This window comes from Hemitrygon akajei, chromosome 11, assembly GCF_048418815.1.
Source record: "Hemitrygon akajei chromosome 11, sHemAka1.3, whole genome shotgun sequence".
Lineage (NCBI taxonomy): Eukaryota > Metazoa > Chordata > Chondrichthyes > Myliobatiformes > Dasyatidae > Hemitrygon > Hemitrygon akajei.
Window position 1 is genome coordinate 119,727,622 of NC_133134.1, and position 16,395 is coordinate 119,744,016.

At 41.6% G+C, this 16,395-nt stretch overlaps 1 protein-coding gene across 1 annotated transcript in view; it reads left to right on the forward strand.

Moving 5' to 3' along the window:
- LOC140736380 (bactericidal permeability-increasing protein-like) overlaps positions 1-16,395 on the forward strand; it is an 85,478-nt gene that overhangs the window by 38,392 nt on the left and 30,691 nt on the right. The window contains exons 8-9 of the mRNA XM_073062363.1: positions 932-1,023; positions 14,999-15,175. Of these exons, the coding sequence (XP_072918464.1) occupies positions 932-1,023; positions 14,999-15,175 (269 nt within the window). The remainder of the gene's footprint in view (positions 1-931; positions 1,024-14,998; positions 15,176-16,395) is intronic.

Below are 16,395 nucleotides of genomic sequence, written 5' to 3' on the forward strand. Positions count from 1 at the left end.
GATCTAAGAGCTTAAAAGCAATAAGCATAAAGGACATATCAAGTAGAAAGTTATGAAGTCAATCACTGGGATCAGTCACATCCTAGAAGATATAAGGAACTAATTATCTAATCCTTTCATTATTAGACAACTAGTTCTAGATGTCTTCTAGGATATAATAATGAAAATTTGTAAGAAGATATCTAAAGCAAGAAAAAAAATTATTTTAATTACTTCTCGGCAAACTGGCAAGAAGCACTGAAGGTACGGGGAATTAATTTTTTTACAGCTTGCACAGGGATTTCTTTCTTACCAAATGTGTAAAGTCCAGCAAGTGAGTGGGGACAATAGAGCCAGGCGATGAGTAATGAAAGAGAACAACAGAAACAGCGATCACAACATAATTAGGTTTATTAGTAAGGTTGGGAAAGTCATGATTAAGACAGCTGAATTTGCTAAACAAACTAACAAGAAAATGAAAATGGAATTATGGAAAACTAGCTGAAAAAAGTTGCAGAAAAACCAACATTCTGCCTCTGGAGGGTAAACAGTGAGCAACAAGTTCAATGTTGTAAACTCAAGCAGCAAGCCTCTTCAAAGATTTGGACCAGGATCACATGGAAAGTTTGTCATATTGCACTGATACACTGTAGTACAACTGCTATGATTTCAGACCGTTGCTGAGGGCAGGATTGTTAACCACACACCGCAAAAGTTTAGAGATGAATAGCAACATTAGATTCTGCCTGGGAGATCATACTATGAACTTTTTGATGATCAGATCAGATAAACGTGACCACATAGTTATGTTTTGTGTTATCTATTGTTAGTAGACCGCCTGACGAGACAAACAATATTTGCTCATTGCACATCTCCATGATTTTGTGACATATTAGATAATACTCTAAACATTTGGTAGTATTTTAACATGCTCTACCTCTGATTCTTTCAGTGACAAAAATCATTGGCAGGTATGTTGGAATCGATTACTCTTTAACCAGCCCTCCAGTAGTGACAGAAGATTCACTGATTCTACCTCTCAAGGTATGACAGAGTAACATACACTGAAATACTGTGCATAGAGGCTTTTAAATGAAGGAACTTGGAAGTTTCTCCATAAATCCTGTTTGTAAAAGTTTGCAAATAATAAAAGCACTCGATAAAGTAGAAATACATTTCTAATAGCTCATTTTTAGGTCAATGACCTTTCATCAATGTTTTCCACAGCACCAAAGATATAGGAGCAGAATTAGACCATTCAGCCCATTGAGTCTGCTCCACTATTCTATCATGGCTGATTAGTTCTCAACCCCATTCTCCTACTTTCTCCCCATAACTAATCAAGAACCTGTCAATCTCTGCTTTAACTACTGTTAAAGAAATGCATTTGCAAATAAAAAAAACTGTAGGTGCTGGAAATCTGCCATAAAAGTAGAAAACCTAGGAGATACACAGCAGGGGAGGCAGCATCTGCGGAGAGAGAAAAACAGAGAATGCATCAGGCTGATGACCATTTATCAGGACTGAAATCACAGAACTGAATTTGTTGCCGCAGCTCTCTGTGGCAGTGAATTCTACAGATTAACTACCCTCTGGGGGAAGAAATTCTTCCTCATTTCAGTTTCAAGGGGATTGTCACTATATTCTGAGGCCCTTTCCTTGGACCCTAGACTCTCCTACTAATGCATCTCTCACTTCCACTCTATCCAGGTCTTCTGCTGGTGTATCAGAATTTTCATTAGTTCCAATAGTCATCAACTTGACACAGATGCCACCTGCCCTGCTGAATGCCTCCCACATTTTCTGCTTTTATGTCAGGTTTCCAGCATCTGTAGTTCTTTTGTTTGCTTTTCAAAATACAAATGATCATCTTTTATAATCAGAATTATGGTTTTATATTGAAATTCACTGATTTTTTATTTTATTACTCGTGTTAAATCAGTTCTTTATAAAGTTTAATACACTATCTGAACTCCTTTGATAGGGCACACAGGAAAATGATTGAAATGGGAATTGGAATTGGTTTATTATTATCAGATTCAGTGAAAACCTTGTCTTGTATACTGCTCTCACAGATCAGACCATTACTCTATACATTGAGGGCGAACAAGGTAAAACTATAGCAATGCAGAATAAAGTGTAACAGCGACAGAGAAAGAGCAGTCCAGGTAAACAGTAAGGCACAAAGTCATAACGAGGTAGAGTCTATCTTATCATACTAAGGAACTACTTAATAATCTTATAACAACAGGTTAGAAGCTGCTCTTAAGTCTGGTGGTATGTGCTTTCAGGGTCTTGTACCTTCTACTTAGACCATAAGACCAAAAGACATAGGAGCAGAATTAGGCCAATCAACCCATCGAGTCTGCTCCGTCATTCCATCACAGCTGATCCCGGATCCCACTCAACCCCGTACGCCTGCCTTCTCACCATAGCCTTTGATGCCCTGACTAATCTTGAAAGATCATGACCAATGGATCCGTTATCTCTTCAACATCCCCTCTCAGGACTCTGGGATGTAGTCCATCTGGTCCAGGTGACTTATCCACCTTAAGACCTTTGAGTTTGCCTAGTATTTTTTCTTTTGTAATAGCAATGGCACTCACTCCTGCTCCCTGACACTCATGGACCTCTGACACACTGCTAGTGTCTTCCACAGTGAAGACTGATGCAAAGTACCCGTTAAGTTCATCTGCCATCTCTTTATTACTACCTCACCAGCATCATTTTCCAGTGATCCAATATCAACTCTCACCTCCCTTTTACTCTTTATATAACTGAAAAAAACTTCTGATATCCTGCTTTATATTACTGTATTAGCTAGTCTGCCTTCATATTTCATCTTTTCTCTTCTTATGGCTTTTTAGTTGCCTTTTATTGGATTTTAAAAGCTTCCAAATCACCCAACTTCCCACTCATTTTTGCTACCTTATATGCCCTTCATCTGTGGGATGTATGTATCTTGTAGGCGTTCAACAAATTCCCTCTCTTGCGATCTGACACCAACCTGATTATCCTAATCCCCTTGCATATTGAAGTCCCCCGTTACAATTGTACCATTACCCTTAATACATGCCTTTTCCAGTTCCCTTTGCAATCTCAACCCCACATCTCAGCTACTATTTGAAGGCCTATATATGATTCCCATAATGGTTTTTTTACCCTTGCAATTTCTTAACTCCACCCACAAAGATTCAACATTCTCTGACCTTATGTCACCTCTTTCTAAAGATGTAATTCCATCTCTTACCAGCAGAGCCACACCACTGCCCATGCCTTCCTGCCTGTCCTTTTGATATGAAGTATATCCTTTGGCATTAAATTCCCATTTATGGCCTTCTTTCAGCCACAACTCTTTGCTCTGTCTGCATTTGTAGTCAATCACTGGCTTGTCCTTCCTTACAGTCATGTAACACCCATCATCTACTTGTGAATCTGCTGGTTCATCCTCAGCTCTATCATACTGGTTTCCATGCCCCTGACATATTAGTTTAAATCACTCCCAACAGCTCAAGTAAACCTGCCTGCAAGAATATTGGACTCCCCTGATTCAAATGCAACCCGTCCCTTTTGTACAGGTCCCACTTACCCCAGAAGAGGTCCCAATTATCCAGAAATCTGAATCCCTGCCCCCTGCTCCAATTCTTCAGCCATGCATTTATCTGCCACCTCATTCTATTCCTATCCTCACTGTCCCGAGTCCCGAGATTACTACCCTCGAGGTCCTGCTTCTCAGCTTCCTTCCTAATTCCCTATATTCTTTTTTCGGGTCCTCCTCCCTTTTTCTTCCTAATGTCATTGGTACCAATATGGACCTCTCCTCCTTTTTCAGGATATTGAAGGCATGTCCAGAAACATCTCAGAATCTGGCACCTGGGAAGCAAACTACCATCCGTGTTTCTTTTTTGTGTCCACAGAATCGCTTATCTGTACCCCTGACTATAGAGTCCCCTATTACTGCAGTCATCCTCTACAGTTCCCTACCCTTCTGAGCCACAGGGCCAGACTCAGTGCCAGAGGCACAGCTGCTGATACTTTCCCCAGGTACATCAAACCCCACCCCCCAAAGTACTCAAAATGCAGTACTCATTGGTGAGGGAGACAGCCACGGGGGGTGCACTCCACTATCTGACATTCCCCCTACCCCTTCCTGACAGTCACTCATGTATCTGTTTCCTGTAGCCTTCAGGTGACTATACCTCCCTGGAGCTCCTGTCTAACACTGCCTCATTTTCTCTCACAAGCCGAAGGTCATCAAGTTGTAGCTGCCTGATGGAAAAGAGAATTTCTGAGGTGGGTGGGGTCTTTGATTATACCGGCTGCTTTACTGGGGCAGTGAGAGGTGTGGACAGAGTCCATAGAGGGGAAATTGGTTTCGGTGATGTGCTTGGATATGTCCACAACTCTCTGTAGTTCCTTGTGGTCACGTGCAGAGTGGATGCCATACCAACCCATGATGCATCTGGATAACATACTCTGTCTGGTGCATCAAAAGAAATTGTTAAGGGTCAATGGAGCCATGTCAAATTTCGTTAGCTTCCTGAGGAAGTAGAGGCGTTGATGAGCTTTCTTGGCTGTGGCATCCATGTGGTTGGACCAGGACAGTCTGTTGTTAATATTCACTCCTGGGAGCCACACAACCCTCTCAACCTCAACACCATTGTTGTAAACAGGAGCGTGTGCACCACTCCTTTCCCAAAGTCAATGACCAACTCTTTTGCTTTGCTGACGTTGACAGAAAGAGGGTTGTCCTGACACCATGTTATTTGGCTTCCTCTCACCTTACTGGACTCTGACTCATCATTATGTGAGACACAGCTCACTACAGTGATATCATCTGCAAACTTGTAAATGGAGGTGGAGCAGAATCTGGGCCTCAGTCACTAGTTTACAGAAAGTAGAGCAGGGGGCTGTAGACACAAGCTCATGGAGCACCAGAGTTTAAAATAATTGTGGCAGAGGGTTTTGTTGCCCATCCTTACTGATTTACTGGTTTACCAGTAGGCGGCACAGCACACGGCAGCAGCAGCGTTTCGGATCAGGTGCTACTTGAATTTAGTTTTTTAAATTTAATCTTAAATTAAAATTTAGTTTAAGGCACAATTAGGGTTTAGGGCAATGGTTTATAGAGCGACTACCTACCATCGCCAGTTACTGCTACAATACAGAGTTCGCCCAAAAACAAACCTTCATGAAAACCTGCTGGGTAGATTGCACGACCTCAGCTTGCTAAGGAAATCGGGCCTGCAGTCCTCTGAGTCGCTTGATGCCGGTAGCCGGAGTTGGGGATGTCATAAGCGGTGCACGTGGAAGCAGAAACGAGGCGAGCGGGCAGGAGTCCGTGCCAGGAGAAAAGTAAGCCCTAGCCTGCCGGCCCTCCCGTCCAGTCTGCTCTCCAATGTCTGCTTGCTGACGGAATCAGGCCTGCAGTCCTCGGAGTTGCCTCATGCCGGTGGCCAGAGGTGGGGACAGCGTAAGCGGTGTGTGAGGAAGCAGAAGCGAGGCAAGCGGGCAGGAGTCCGTGCCAGGTAAAAAGTAAGCCCTAGCCTGCCGGCTCTCCCATCCATTCTGCTCTCCAATGGACATTGAATCGACTACATCTGTGCAACAAAATACTCGGCGGGAGTACAGAAACGGACAGAATCCCGTACGCCGCCATTCGGCAGATTATTTATGTAACAGATTTTCCCCCAGGCCATTGGACTACCAAATTACTGAACTCTGCTGTGCCTATTGTCTTGTTTATTATTTATTGTAATGCCTGCGTTGTTCTGTGTACTTTATGCAGTCCTGGGTAGATCTGTAGTCTAGTGTAGTTTTTGTGTTGGTTTACATAGTTCAGTGTAGTTTTTGTATTGTTCATGTAGCACCATGGTCCTGGAAAATGTTGTCTCATTTTTACTATGTACTGTACCAGCAGTTATGGTCGAAACGACGATAAAAAGCAACTTGACGACTTGACTTGATTGCAGTGTGTTGGTTAGGAAATCAAGGATCCATTTGCAGAAGGGCACATATAATCTACACCAGGGGGGCATGAAAAGAGCTACTTTTTAATCAGGGTGGCGTTCGAGATTTCAAAAGCAGAGTTTTGCAGCGTTTTTTTTCTGATTTGAGGAGCAACCAATCAGCAAGCAGTGTTGCACACAAAGAGCTATCTTTCAGTCAGGTCCACATTCAAGATTTAAAACACAGAGCTTCAGGCCAGTTTTCTCTAAGTTGAACAATCCACACCAGGGATGCGTGAAAGAAGCTACTTTTTAATCAGGGCAACAATCAAGATTTCAAGAAGAGAGTTTCACAGCAGTTTTTCTAATTTGAGGAGTGATCAATCAGCAAGAAGGATCCATTAGAAAGGACCAATAAAATAATTCAAGTTCAAGCGGAGCAGCCAATCTTTTTAGTGGGCCAGTCTTTAAGAGTTGCTTTGGCTAATCAGGCTTGGGTGAGGTAGATTGTTCGAAATCTTGTGGAATATCGCTAGCTCAGCTTGACTATTTGGAGGTTTGGTTGATCGACAAGCTTGGCAAAATGTTTGCAGACTTTTCGGCTCCAATCAAGAGCCAACATCTGTGCGCAGTTGAGGGTGTTGTCTCCTGAGAATGCCAGCTTCTATACTCCTCCAGGGTCCAAATGGATATTGATTTGACATCATGATCCAGTTGACTGCTTCAAAGCTCTGTGAACAGTTTAGCAGTAGAGGATTCTGATCGGCTGACTTTGAGGAAGGTCCATTGAAAATGTTTGCTTCACTGTCCAAATCCCGAGATTACTGGAGATTCATTGATTGTTGATGTCGTTATTTCTCTTTTCTCCATAAGGGTTCATATACCAGATCTATGTCAATGTGTTTGTTGATGGATCCTTTTGTAGAGAACCACGCATTGAGAAATTTTCATTCTTTTCTTGTTCTTGCTTGAGTCAAGATTTCGGCTGTCATCCAGTTGAAATGGTGTCCTTCTTTGTCTTCATGAGCTGATACTAGTGAGAGTGGGCCGTGCCTTCTGCTCACTAGCTAATGCTCGTGTAGCCTGACAATAGTTTTCTTCCTGTTTGACCAATATAGTATTTGTCACAGTCCCTACACTGGATTTTGTAGATCACATTTGTTCTATCAGTCACATTTTGTTGCACTTTGATTAGATTGTTTTGTAAGTTACTCTGTGTTCTTTTTGTTCATTCCTCATCTATTATTGAATACTATAGTGAGAGTACAGTATTTTGTTCTGCACGTAGGACGTAGGAAGTCTGGGAGATCTCCAGTCTCTCAGGTAAACACATCTGCACTAGGTGTATCGAGCTAAAGGTCCTGAAAGAATTCATTAAGAAACTGGAGCTACAGCTCAATAACCTTTGACTCATAAGGGAGAATGAGGTGACACACAGAAGCTACAGGGAGGTAGTCACCCCTAGGTTGCAGGAGACAGGTAACTGTGTGACTGTCATGAGAAGGAAGAGAAATGCACAGCCAGTGCAGGGTACATCTTCGGTCACTCAATAATCAGCATATACTTTAACTTTAGGTACTAGAGGGGAATGACCTACCAGGGGGGTGGGGAAGCCACAGTGACCGGGTCTCTGACACCAAGTCTGGTGCTGTGGCTCACAAGGGCAGAGAAGTGAAGGTGACTGTGGTGTTGATAGGAGATTCTTTAGTCAGAGGAACAGAGAGAAGATTCTGTGTGTGTGATATCAACACCCAGATGGTATGTTGCCTCCCTGGTGCCAGGATCAGGGATGTCTCGGATCATGTCCATGGCATTCTCAAGGACGAAGGTGAGCAGCCAGTGTCTTGGTACATGTTGGCACTGATGACATAGGTAGTCAAGGTGAGGAGGTCCTGAAGAGAGATTTTCAGGATCTAGGTAAAAAGCTGAGAAACAGGACCTCCAGGATTGCAGCCTGTGCCACATGCCAGTGAGGGTAAGCACAGAATGATTGGCAGGTGAATGCGTGGCTGAGGAGCTGGTGCAGGAGACGGGTTCAGATTTATGGATCATTGTGATCTCTCCTGGGAAAGGTTTTGTAATGTATGGATCTAATTCTTTTAGAACAATGCCACCCCACCCTTAGCACTACGTATTGAGCTGTTGTCTGCACATGTGCAGTTGTTTACGCATGCACTCCTCTCTCTCTCTCTCATGCTCACTGCAATATGAATACACCAGTTAAAGGTACCTCTCACGTGTGTGCTTTTATGTAATTGATATGTAACAGCACAGACTACAGATCAATATGTAGAGCTAAGGGGAGGGTCATTGCTCTAAAAAAAATAGATCCATACATTACACTTCCTTCACCTTTGGATTAACGCAACATAAAATTGTGTACGTACAAAATATTCAATTTGCCTTTCATGAACCCTATTCCAAATAAACATGCTTTCACGATAACAGTCCATAACTAACTTCACAGGTCTAAAGGTTCGGTCTTTTAGGTGGCACTCTGTTTCTTTCAGGATAGCACCTCTGGACATGTGGAGTGGCATCAGGTTTGGTAAGTGTCTTGTCTAAGTCAACATTCTCGGTTTCCAGTGTCACAGCCGCTTAATGCTGATGAGAAGCTAGTTGAGAAGGGAATAGATAAACAGATTGAAGATTTGGTCAAAAGCTGCTTGGGATGCCAAAAAGTTCAAAATACGCCCCTACAGGCACTGTTACACCTGTGGGAATGGCCATCTTCACCATGGCAAAGAGTTTGACTTTGCTGGGTCATTTATGGACTCCATGTTTCTGATCACTGTGAATGCTCATTCATAGTGGCTGGAGGTTATACCAATGAAGTCAACCACCTCAGCAAAGACTATCTCTGCTCTGAGAACTACCTTCACCAAAAATGATTTACCCGAAGAAATTGTGGGTGACAACGGACCACAATACACATCAGACGAATTCTGATGATTAATGAAGAAAAATGGCGTCAGATATTTCAAGTCAGCTCCTTGTCACCCAGCAACAAATGGGTTAGCTGAAAGGTTATTCCAAACCTTCAAGAAGTCCATTAAAGCTATGAACAAGGAGGATATTTATCTACAACACAAGGTGGACAACTTCCTTTTTGTATATCAGAACTCTGCTCATGCAACGACAAATCAAACACTTGCAATGCTGTTCATGAACAGGAATCTGAGATCCCACATAGAAGTCTTGAAACCAGATCTACAGAGGAAAGTGCAGAATAAACAGTTCAGCTAGTTGGAAAGTGAAGCAGCAGGAAGCTTTGAGATTGGACAGGAAGTCCGAGCAAGTGATTACTGAGAAGACAAGTGGACACCTGGTAGGATAACTACAAGAACTGGACCACTGATGTACACAGTAGATGTTGGAGATCAGACATGGAGATGTCATGTAGACTAGATACTGGATGCTCAATTGAAGAACACACCTGAGTCAAGTGGATCCAACAAGACAGATTGTTGAATACATTACAGTCACCAGACATCTTAGTTGTCAGAGATGGATCATGTCACTGATAATAACGTGACACTGGAAACTGAGAATGTTGTCTTGGACAGGACACCTACCAAACCTGATGCCACTCCACTAGTCCAGAGACACTATCCTATAAAAAAATTGAGTGCCAACTAAAAGACTGAACCTTTAGAACTGTAAATTTAGCTGTGGACTGTTATTCTGAAAGCATGTTTATTTGGAATATGGGATTATGAAAGGGTAATTGAATGTTTTGTACATATACAGTTTTATGTTGCATTAATCTAAAGGGGGAAGCAAGTGTAATGTATGGATCTATTTCTTTCTGTGCAATGAGCCCCCTTAGAACTACATATTGATCTGTTGTCTGTGCATGTGCTGTTGTCTACACTCGCACATTGCGCGCTCTCTCTTGTTCGCTGCAATGTGAATACACCAGTTAAAACCATCTCCCGCGTGCGTTCTTTTGTTTAATTGATACGTAGTTGTGCACAGACACAACAGGTATGACCTATACAAAAGGGACGGATTACATCTGAACACAAGAGAGTCCAATATCCTTCCAGGCAGATTTGCTACAGTTGTTTGGGTGGGTTTAACCTAATTTGGTGGGGAAATGGGAACCGGAGTGATAGTGCTGAAGATGAGGTAGTTGGGTTACAAACAGAGGCAATGTGCAGTGAGACTCCTAACAAGGAGAGGCTGATGATAGGACTATATTGCAGTCAAAAGGATGAGTTGCAAAGTAAAATGTGGACAAAATCGAAAAGGGTGAATACAGGACTAAAGGTGTTATATTTGAATGTGTGCAGAATAAAGTCAATGAACTTCTAGCACAGTTACAGATTGACAATGAATTATGGCTGAGAGAAGATTATAGCTGGGAGCTTTATGTTCAAGGTTCACATTGTATCGAAAGTAAAGGCAGGAAAACAGAGAGGGTGGTGTGGCTCTGTTGGTAAATAATGAAATTAAGTCAATAGAAAGAGGTGACATAGGGTCAAAAAGTGTTGAATCATTGTGGATAGAGCTAAGGAACTGCAAGACCCTGACAGGAGTTATATGCAGACCCCCAAACGGTAGTAAGGACATGGCCTACAAATTATAACGGGAGATAGGAAATGCATGCTAAAAGGGCAATGTTACAATAGTCACGGAGGGCTTAAATATGCATATAGATTGGGAAGATCAGGTTGGTGCTGGATTCCGAGAGGGGAAGTTTCTAGAGTGCCAACGAGATGGCTTTTTAAAGCAGCTTGTGTTTGAGCACACTAGACGATCAACTATGCTGGATTGTGTTGTGAAATGAAATGGAATTGATTAGAGAGCCCTTAGGGGCAGGTGATCATAATATGATCAAATTCACCCTGAAATTTGAGGAGATGTATCAGTATTAAAGTGGAGTAAAGGAAATTACAGAGGCATGAGAAAGGAATTGGCCAGAATTGATTGGAAAAGAACACTGGCAGGGATGATGGGAGAGCAGTACTGGCTGGAATTTCTGGAAGCAATTCAGAAGGCACAGGATATATACATTCCAAAGAGCAAGATGTATTCTAAAGGCAAAATGACACAACCATGGCTAACAAGAGAAGTCAAAGCCAACATAAAAGCCAAAGAGAGGGCATATAATAGAGCAAAAATTAGTGGGAAGTTAGAGGATTGGGAAGCTTTTAAATACCTGCAGAAAGCAACTAAAAATGTAATTAAGAAGGTAAAGATAGAATACATAAGTAAGCTAGCCAATACTATTAAAGAGGATGTAAAAGAGATGCAAAAATGGAAAAGGATGCTGGAGAGGTAGAAATGGGAGACAAGGAAATGGCGGACAAATTGAATAAGTATTTTTCATCAAGCTTCAGTGTGGAAGATACTAGCAGTATGGTGGAAGTTCCATGTGTCAGGGTCATGAAGTTACATTACTAGAGAGAAGTTTCTTGGGAAATTGAAAGATCCAAAGTTAGATAAATCACCTGAATGAGATGGTGTACACCTCAGTGTTCTAGAAGTGGTGTCTGAAGAGGTTGTGGATGCATTAGTAATGACCTTTCAAGAATCACTAGATTCTGGAATGGTTCTGGAAGACTGGAAAAATGCAAATGTCACTCCACTCTTCAAGAAGGGAGGGAAGCAGTTAAAAAGCAATTATAGGCCAATTGGTCTGACCTCAGTGGTTGAGAAGATTTTTGAGTCAATTGTTAAGGATGAGGTCTCAGGGTGCTTGGAGGCACATGATAAAATAGGCCATAGTCAACATGGCTTCCTCAAGGGAAAATCTCACCTCACAATTCTGTTGGAATTCGTTGAAAATGTAATAAGCAGGATAGACAAAGTAGATTCAGTTGATGTTGTGTACTTGGATTTTCAGAAGGGCTTTGACAAGGTGCCACACATGAGGTTGCTTAACAAGCTACATGCCCATTATATTACAGGAAGGGTACTGGTAGGAGGCAAAGAGTGGGAATAAAGGGAGCCTTTTCTGTTCAGCCGTGGGTGACTAGCGGAATTCCACAGGGGCCTGTATTGGAACTGATTCTTTTCATGTTATATGCCAATGATTTGAATAATAGAATTGATGACTTTTTTGCAAAGTTTGTAGATGATCCAAAGGTAGGTGGAGGGGTGTGTAGTTTTGAGGAAATATAGAGGCTACAGAAGGACTTTGATAGATTAGGAGAATGGGCAAAGAAGTGGCTGATGGAATACAGTGTTGGGAAGTGTATGGTCATGCACTTTGGTAGAAGATATGAAAGGGTTGACTGTTTTCCAAAAAAGAAAAAATACAATAACCTGAGACTCCGAGGGATTTGGGAGTCCTTGTACAGGATTCCCTAAAGGTTAATTTGCAGGTTGAGTCTGATGAGGAAGGCAAATGCAATGCTAGCATTAATTTCAAGAGGTCTAGAATATAAAAGCAAGGATGTAATGTTGAGACTTTATAAAGCACTGGTGAGGCCTCACTTCGAGCACTGTGAGCAGTCTTGGACCCCTTATCTTAGAAAAGATGCGCTGAAACTGTAGAGGGTTCAAAGGAGGGTCACAAAATGATTCCAGGATTAAACAGCTTGTCATATGAAGACTGATGGCTCTGGAACTGTATTCTCTGGAACTCATAAGAATGAGGGGTGACCTAATTGAAACCTATCAAATGGTGAAAGCTTTGATAGAATGGATGTGGAGAGGGTGTTTCCTATGGTGGGGGAGTCTAAGACTAGATGACCCAGCATCAGAATAGAGGAGTGTCCTTTTAGAGTGGAGATGAGGAGGAATTTCTTTAGCCTGAAGGTGGTGAATCTGTGGAATTCGTTGTCACAGGCAGCTGTGGAGGCCAAGTCTTTATGTATATTTAAAGCAGAGGTTGATAGATTCTTGATTGGTCAGGGTATGAAGGGATATGGGGAGAAGGGAAGAGATTAGAGCAGGGAGGAAAAATGGATCAGCCATCATGAAACTGTGGAGCAGACTCGATGCACTAACTTACCTAATTCTGCTCCTATATCTTATGGTCTGTCTTATGAGATGTTGCAATTTTGCAATCTATTATGTTTAGTCAGGTAGCATCTATGGAAAGGGATGAGCAGTCAACATTTCAAGTCAAGAAGGCAATTTTGTGTGTTCTCAACGGCTTCCAATATCTGAAGAATCTCTTAGGTCTATCAGTTGCAGTTGAAGGCATTGACTCCCAGGGTCTAGAGGTTGGTAATGAGTATGCCTGGAGTTATAGTATGGAAGTTGTTATGCCTTAAGATGCCTCTCCTGTATTCTGTTTAATGCCATTTCTCATCTTCTGAGCTTGATGCTGCAGTTGTTGGAGGTGCTCTTACTTAGATAAGACTCTTAACAAAGGTCTGCCTGCTTGTCCAGAATTCTGCTGGAACTCTATTCTATTACTGAAAGGAAATACACTTGGTGACCATTTTATTAGGTATGCCTGTGCACCTACTTGTTAATGGAAATATCTAATCAACCAGTCATGTGGCAGCAACTCAGTGCATAAAAGTGTGCAGGCATGGTCAAGAAATGCAGTTGTTGTTCAGATGAAGCATCAGAATTGGTAAGAAAAGTAATCTAAGTGACTTTGACTGTGGAATGCTTGTTGGTGCCAGACGGTGTGGTTTGAGTATCTCGGGATTTTCATGTACATCAGAGTTTACAAAGAATGGTGCAAAAAAAATCCAGTGAGCAGCAGTTCCGTGGGTGAAAATGCCTTGATAATGGGAGAGGTCAGAGGAGAACAGCCAGACTTTTTCAAGCTGACAGCAAGGTGACAGTACCTCAAATAATCATCCTGGATCTCTGTTCCCTCCCTCTGCAATTGGATCCTCAACTTCCTAACTGGAAGACCACAATCTGTGTGGATTGGTGATAATATCTCCTCTTTGCTAACGATCAACACTGGTGCACCTCAAGGGTGTGTGCTTAGCCCACTGCTCTACTCTTTCTATACCCTTGACTGCGTGGCTAGACATAGCTCAAATACCATCTATAAATTTGCTGATGATACAACCATTGTTGGTAGAATCTCAGATGGTGACGAGGGGCATGCAGGAGTGAGATATGCCAACTAGTGGAGTGGTGTTGCAGCCACAACCTTGCATTCAACATCAGTAAGACAAAAGAGCTGATTGTGGTCTTCAGGAAGGGTAAGACAAAGGAATCCTCATAGAAGGATCAGAAGTGAAGAGAGTGAGCAGTTTCAAACTCCTCGGGGTGTTAAAATCTCTGAGGACCAAACCTGGTCCCAACAAGCTTTTACAAAGTACCCAGGACATCTTCAAAGAGCAGTGTCTCAGAAAGGCAGTGTCCATTATTAAGGACCCCCAGCACCCAGGGCATGCCCTTTACTCACAGATACCATCAGGTAGGAGGTACAGAAGCCTGAAGGCACACAGTCAGTGATTCAGGAACAGTTTCTTCCCCTCTGCCATCCGATTCCTAAATGGACATTGATCCCATGAACACTACCTCACTTTTAAAATGTACATTATTTCTGTTTTTGCGTGCTTTTTAATCTTTTCATTATACATATATTGTAATTGACTTACTTATTTATTTTTTTCTTCTTCTTCTATATTATGTATTGCATTGAACTGCTGCTGCTAAGTTAACAAATTTCACGTCACATGCCGGTGATAATAAACCAGATTCCGATTCTGATTCATTACAACATTGGTATGCAGAGGAACATCTCAGACAGCACTACAATTCGAAATTTGAAGTGATATACAGCAGCAGAAGACCTCAAAACATGCACACTACACTCAGTGGCCACTTTATTAGGTACTGGAGGTATTTTAGTAGTCTGGGGGGAAAACAGGCAAAGGAACAGATCATTTATCACAAATACAGGATGGCTGCTACATTTAACATGGTATTAATAGTTCCTACATATTAAAAATTGCAGAAGGTGCTTTGAAAACTCTCAACATACTGGTATATAAGATCATTCTTTTTATTATTGCACATTTGCTCATTTATTCTTTAGGTATGTTGTAAATACTACACAAATACAAATTATTACAAAGGAAAATAATTTCAATTGCCTACTGAGGAAATATGAAATTAACCAAAATGTAATTACATTTTAGGGGGAATTCTACAACCTCTTACATCATACCGACATCCCATTTTCTGCTCCAGCACTCAACTTTGTATCAGGCCATGAACGCATGTTCTACATTGGATTTTCTGAATACTTCTTTAATTCTGCTGGTTACATTTACAATTCAGTGGGAGGCATCTCCTTTAACATTACCGATGACATGGTGAGTAGAACGCAATTCACGTAGAATGATCAGGTTATTTTTGTGAATAGTTCTCTTTAAAATTGTATCAAGTACTGTAAATCAGAATGCAGATGTCTTTATTGTTGCCTCAATAGCCATTTAGAAGGAACAAAGAATAAATCATTGTGATTATCTTTAGTCATTATATGAGTAGTTATGGTTATAAGCTTAATAGATAATGAATTGATTACATTTCATGTCAAGCAATATCAGCAAATGAGATGACAACTGTATTAAGGCAGGAAAGGAGGAGGAAGGAGCTGACAGTATAAAGGACAAAGAATACAGGAAAGGAGAAATGGAGTGAACAAATGTATAGTCAGGAGAAGAGAGAGTCGTGAAGTCATATAGATCACGAACTGGTCCTTTGGCCCATCATGTCCATGCTGGCCTTTTTGGTCATCAACACTAATTCCATGCCCACACTAGGACGTTTTTCTTCTCTACCTTCCTATTTAATTGTCTGTCTAATTACCTCTCAAGCATATAGTAACTGTATCTGCTCCACCATTCCTCTAGTGGCGTTTTTCTGATATCCACCTTTCCCTTTGTTAAAACCAAAACTTACTCTTCAGACACTCTTTAAAACTCATTCCTGAGTATCTGGAATATTTGTGTTACTGATTCTTGGGCTGGCAGAGTGGTCAACTGGGGCCATGCACTCTGGAAGTTAAAATGAGAGGTGATCTTTCTAAAATATGTATAATTCTCACAGGGCTTGATAGGGCAGATATGGAGTTAACGTTCACTCTTGACGTCACAGATTGAAAATAATGGACCACCTATTCTAATCAAGGAAAGAGCAAAATTACTTCTCGAGTCTTTGTATTTTCAGAGATCTTCTTCTGCATACCACTATTGTAAGGCATGGTTATTTGAGATAGTGTCGCCTTCCTGTCAGCTTGAACCAGTTTGACAATTCTCCTCTGACCTCTCTCATTAACAAGGTGTTTTCGCTTATAGAACTGCCACTCTCTGAATTTTATTTTTGTTTTTTGCACAAATAAAGTGGCCACAGAATGTCTAAGCCATTATCTTATTTACCAAGCAATCGCAGCCCGATAGTCTGGTTCTGCCTCCATTTATTATGTTTCCTTCATCCCAGTTTTAAAATGGTTAACCTGTCACCTGGGAAGCTTAAATTTCACTGTAGACCCTCCAGCCTCTCAGCATCTGTTCTGCCAAATCCTCAAAAGAAT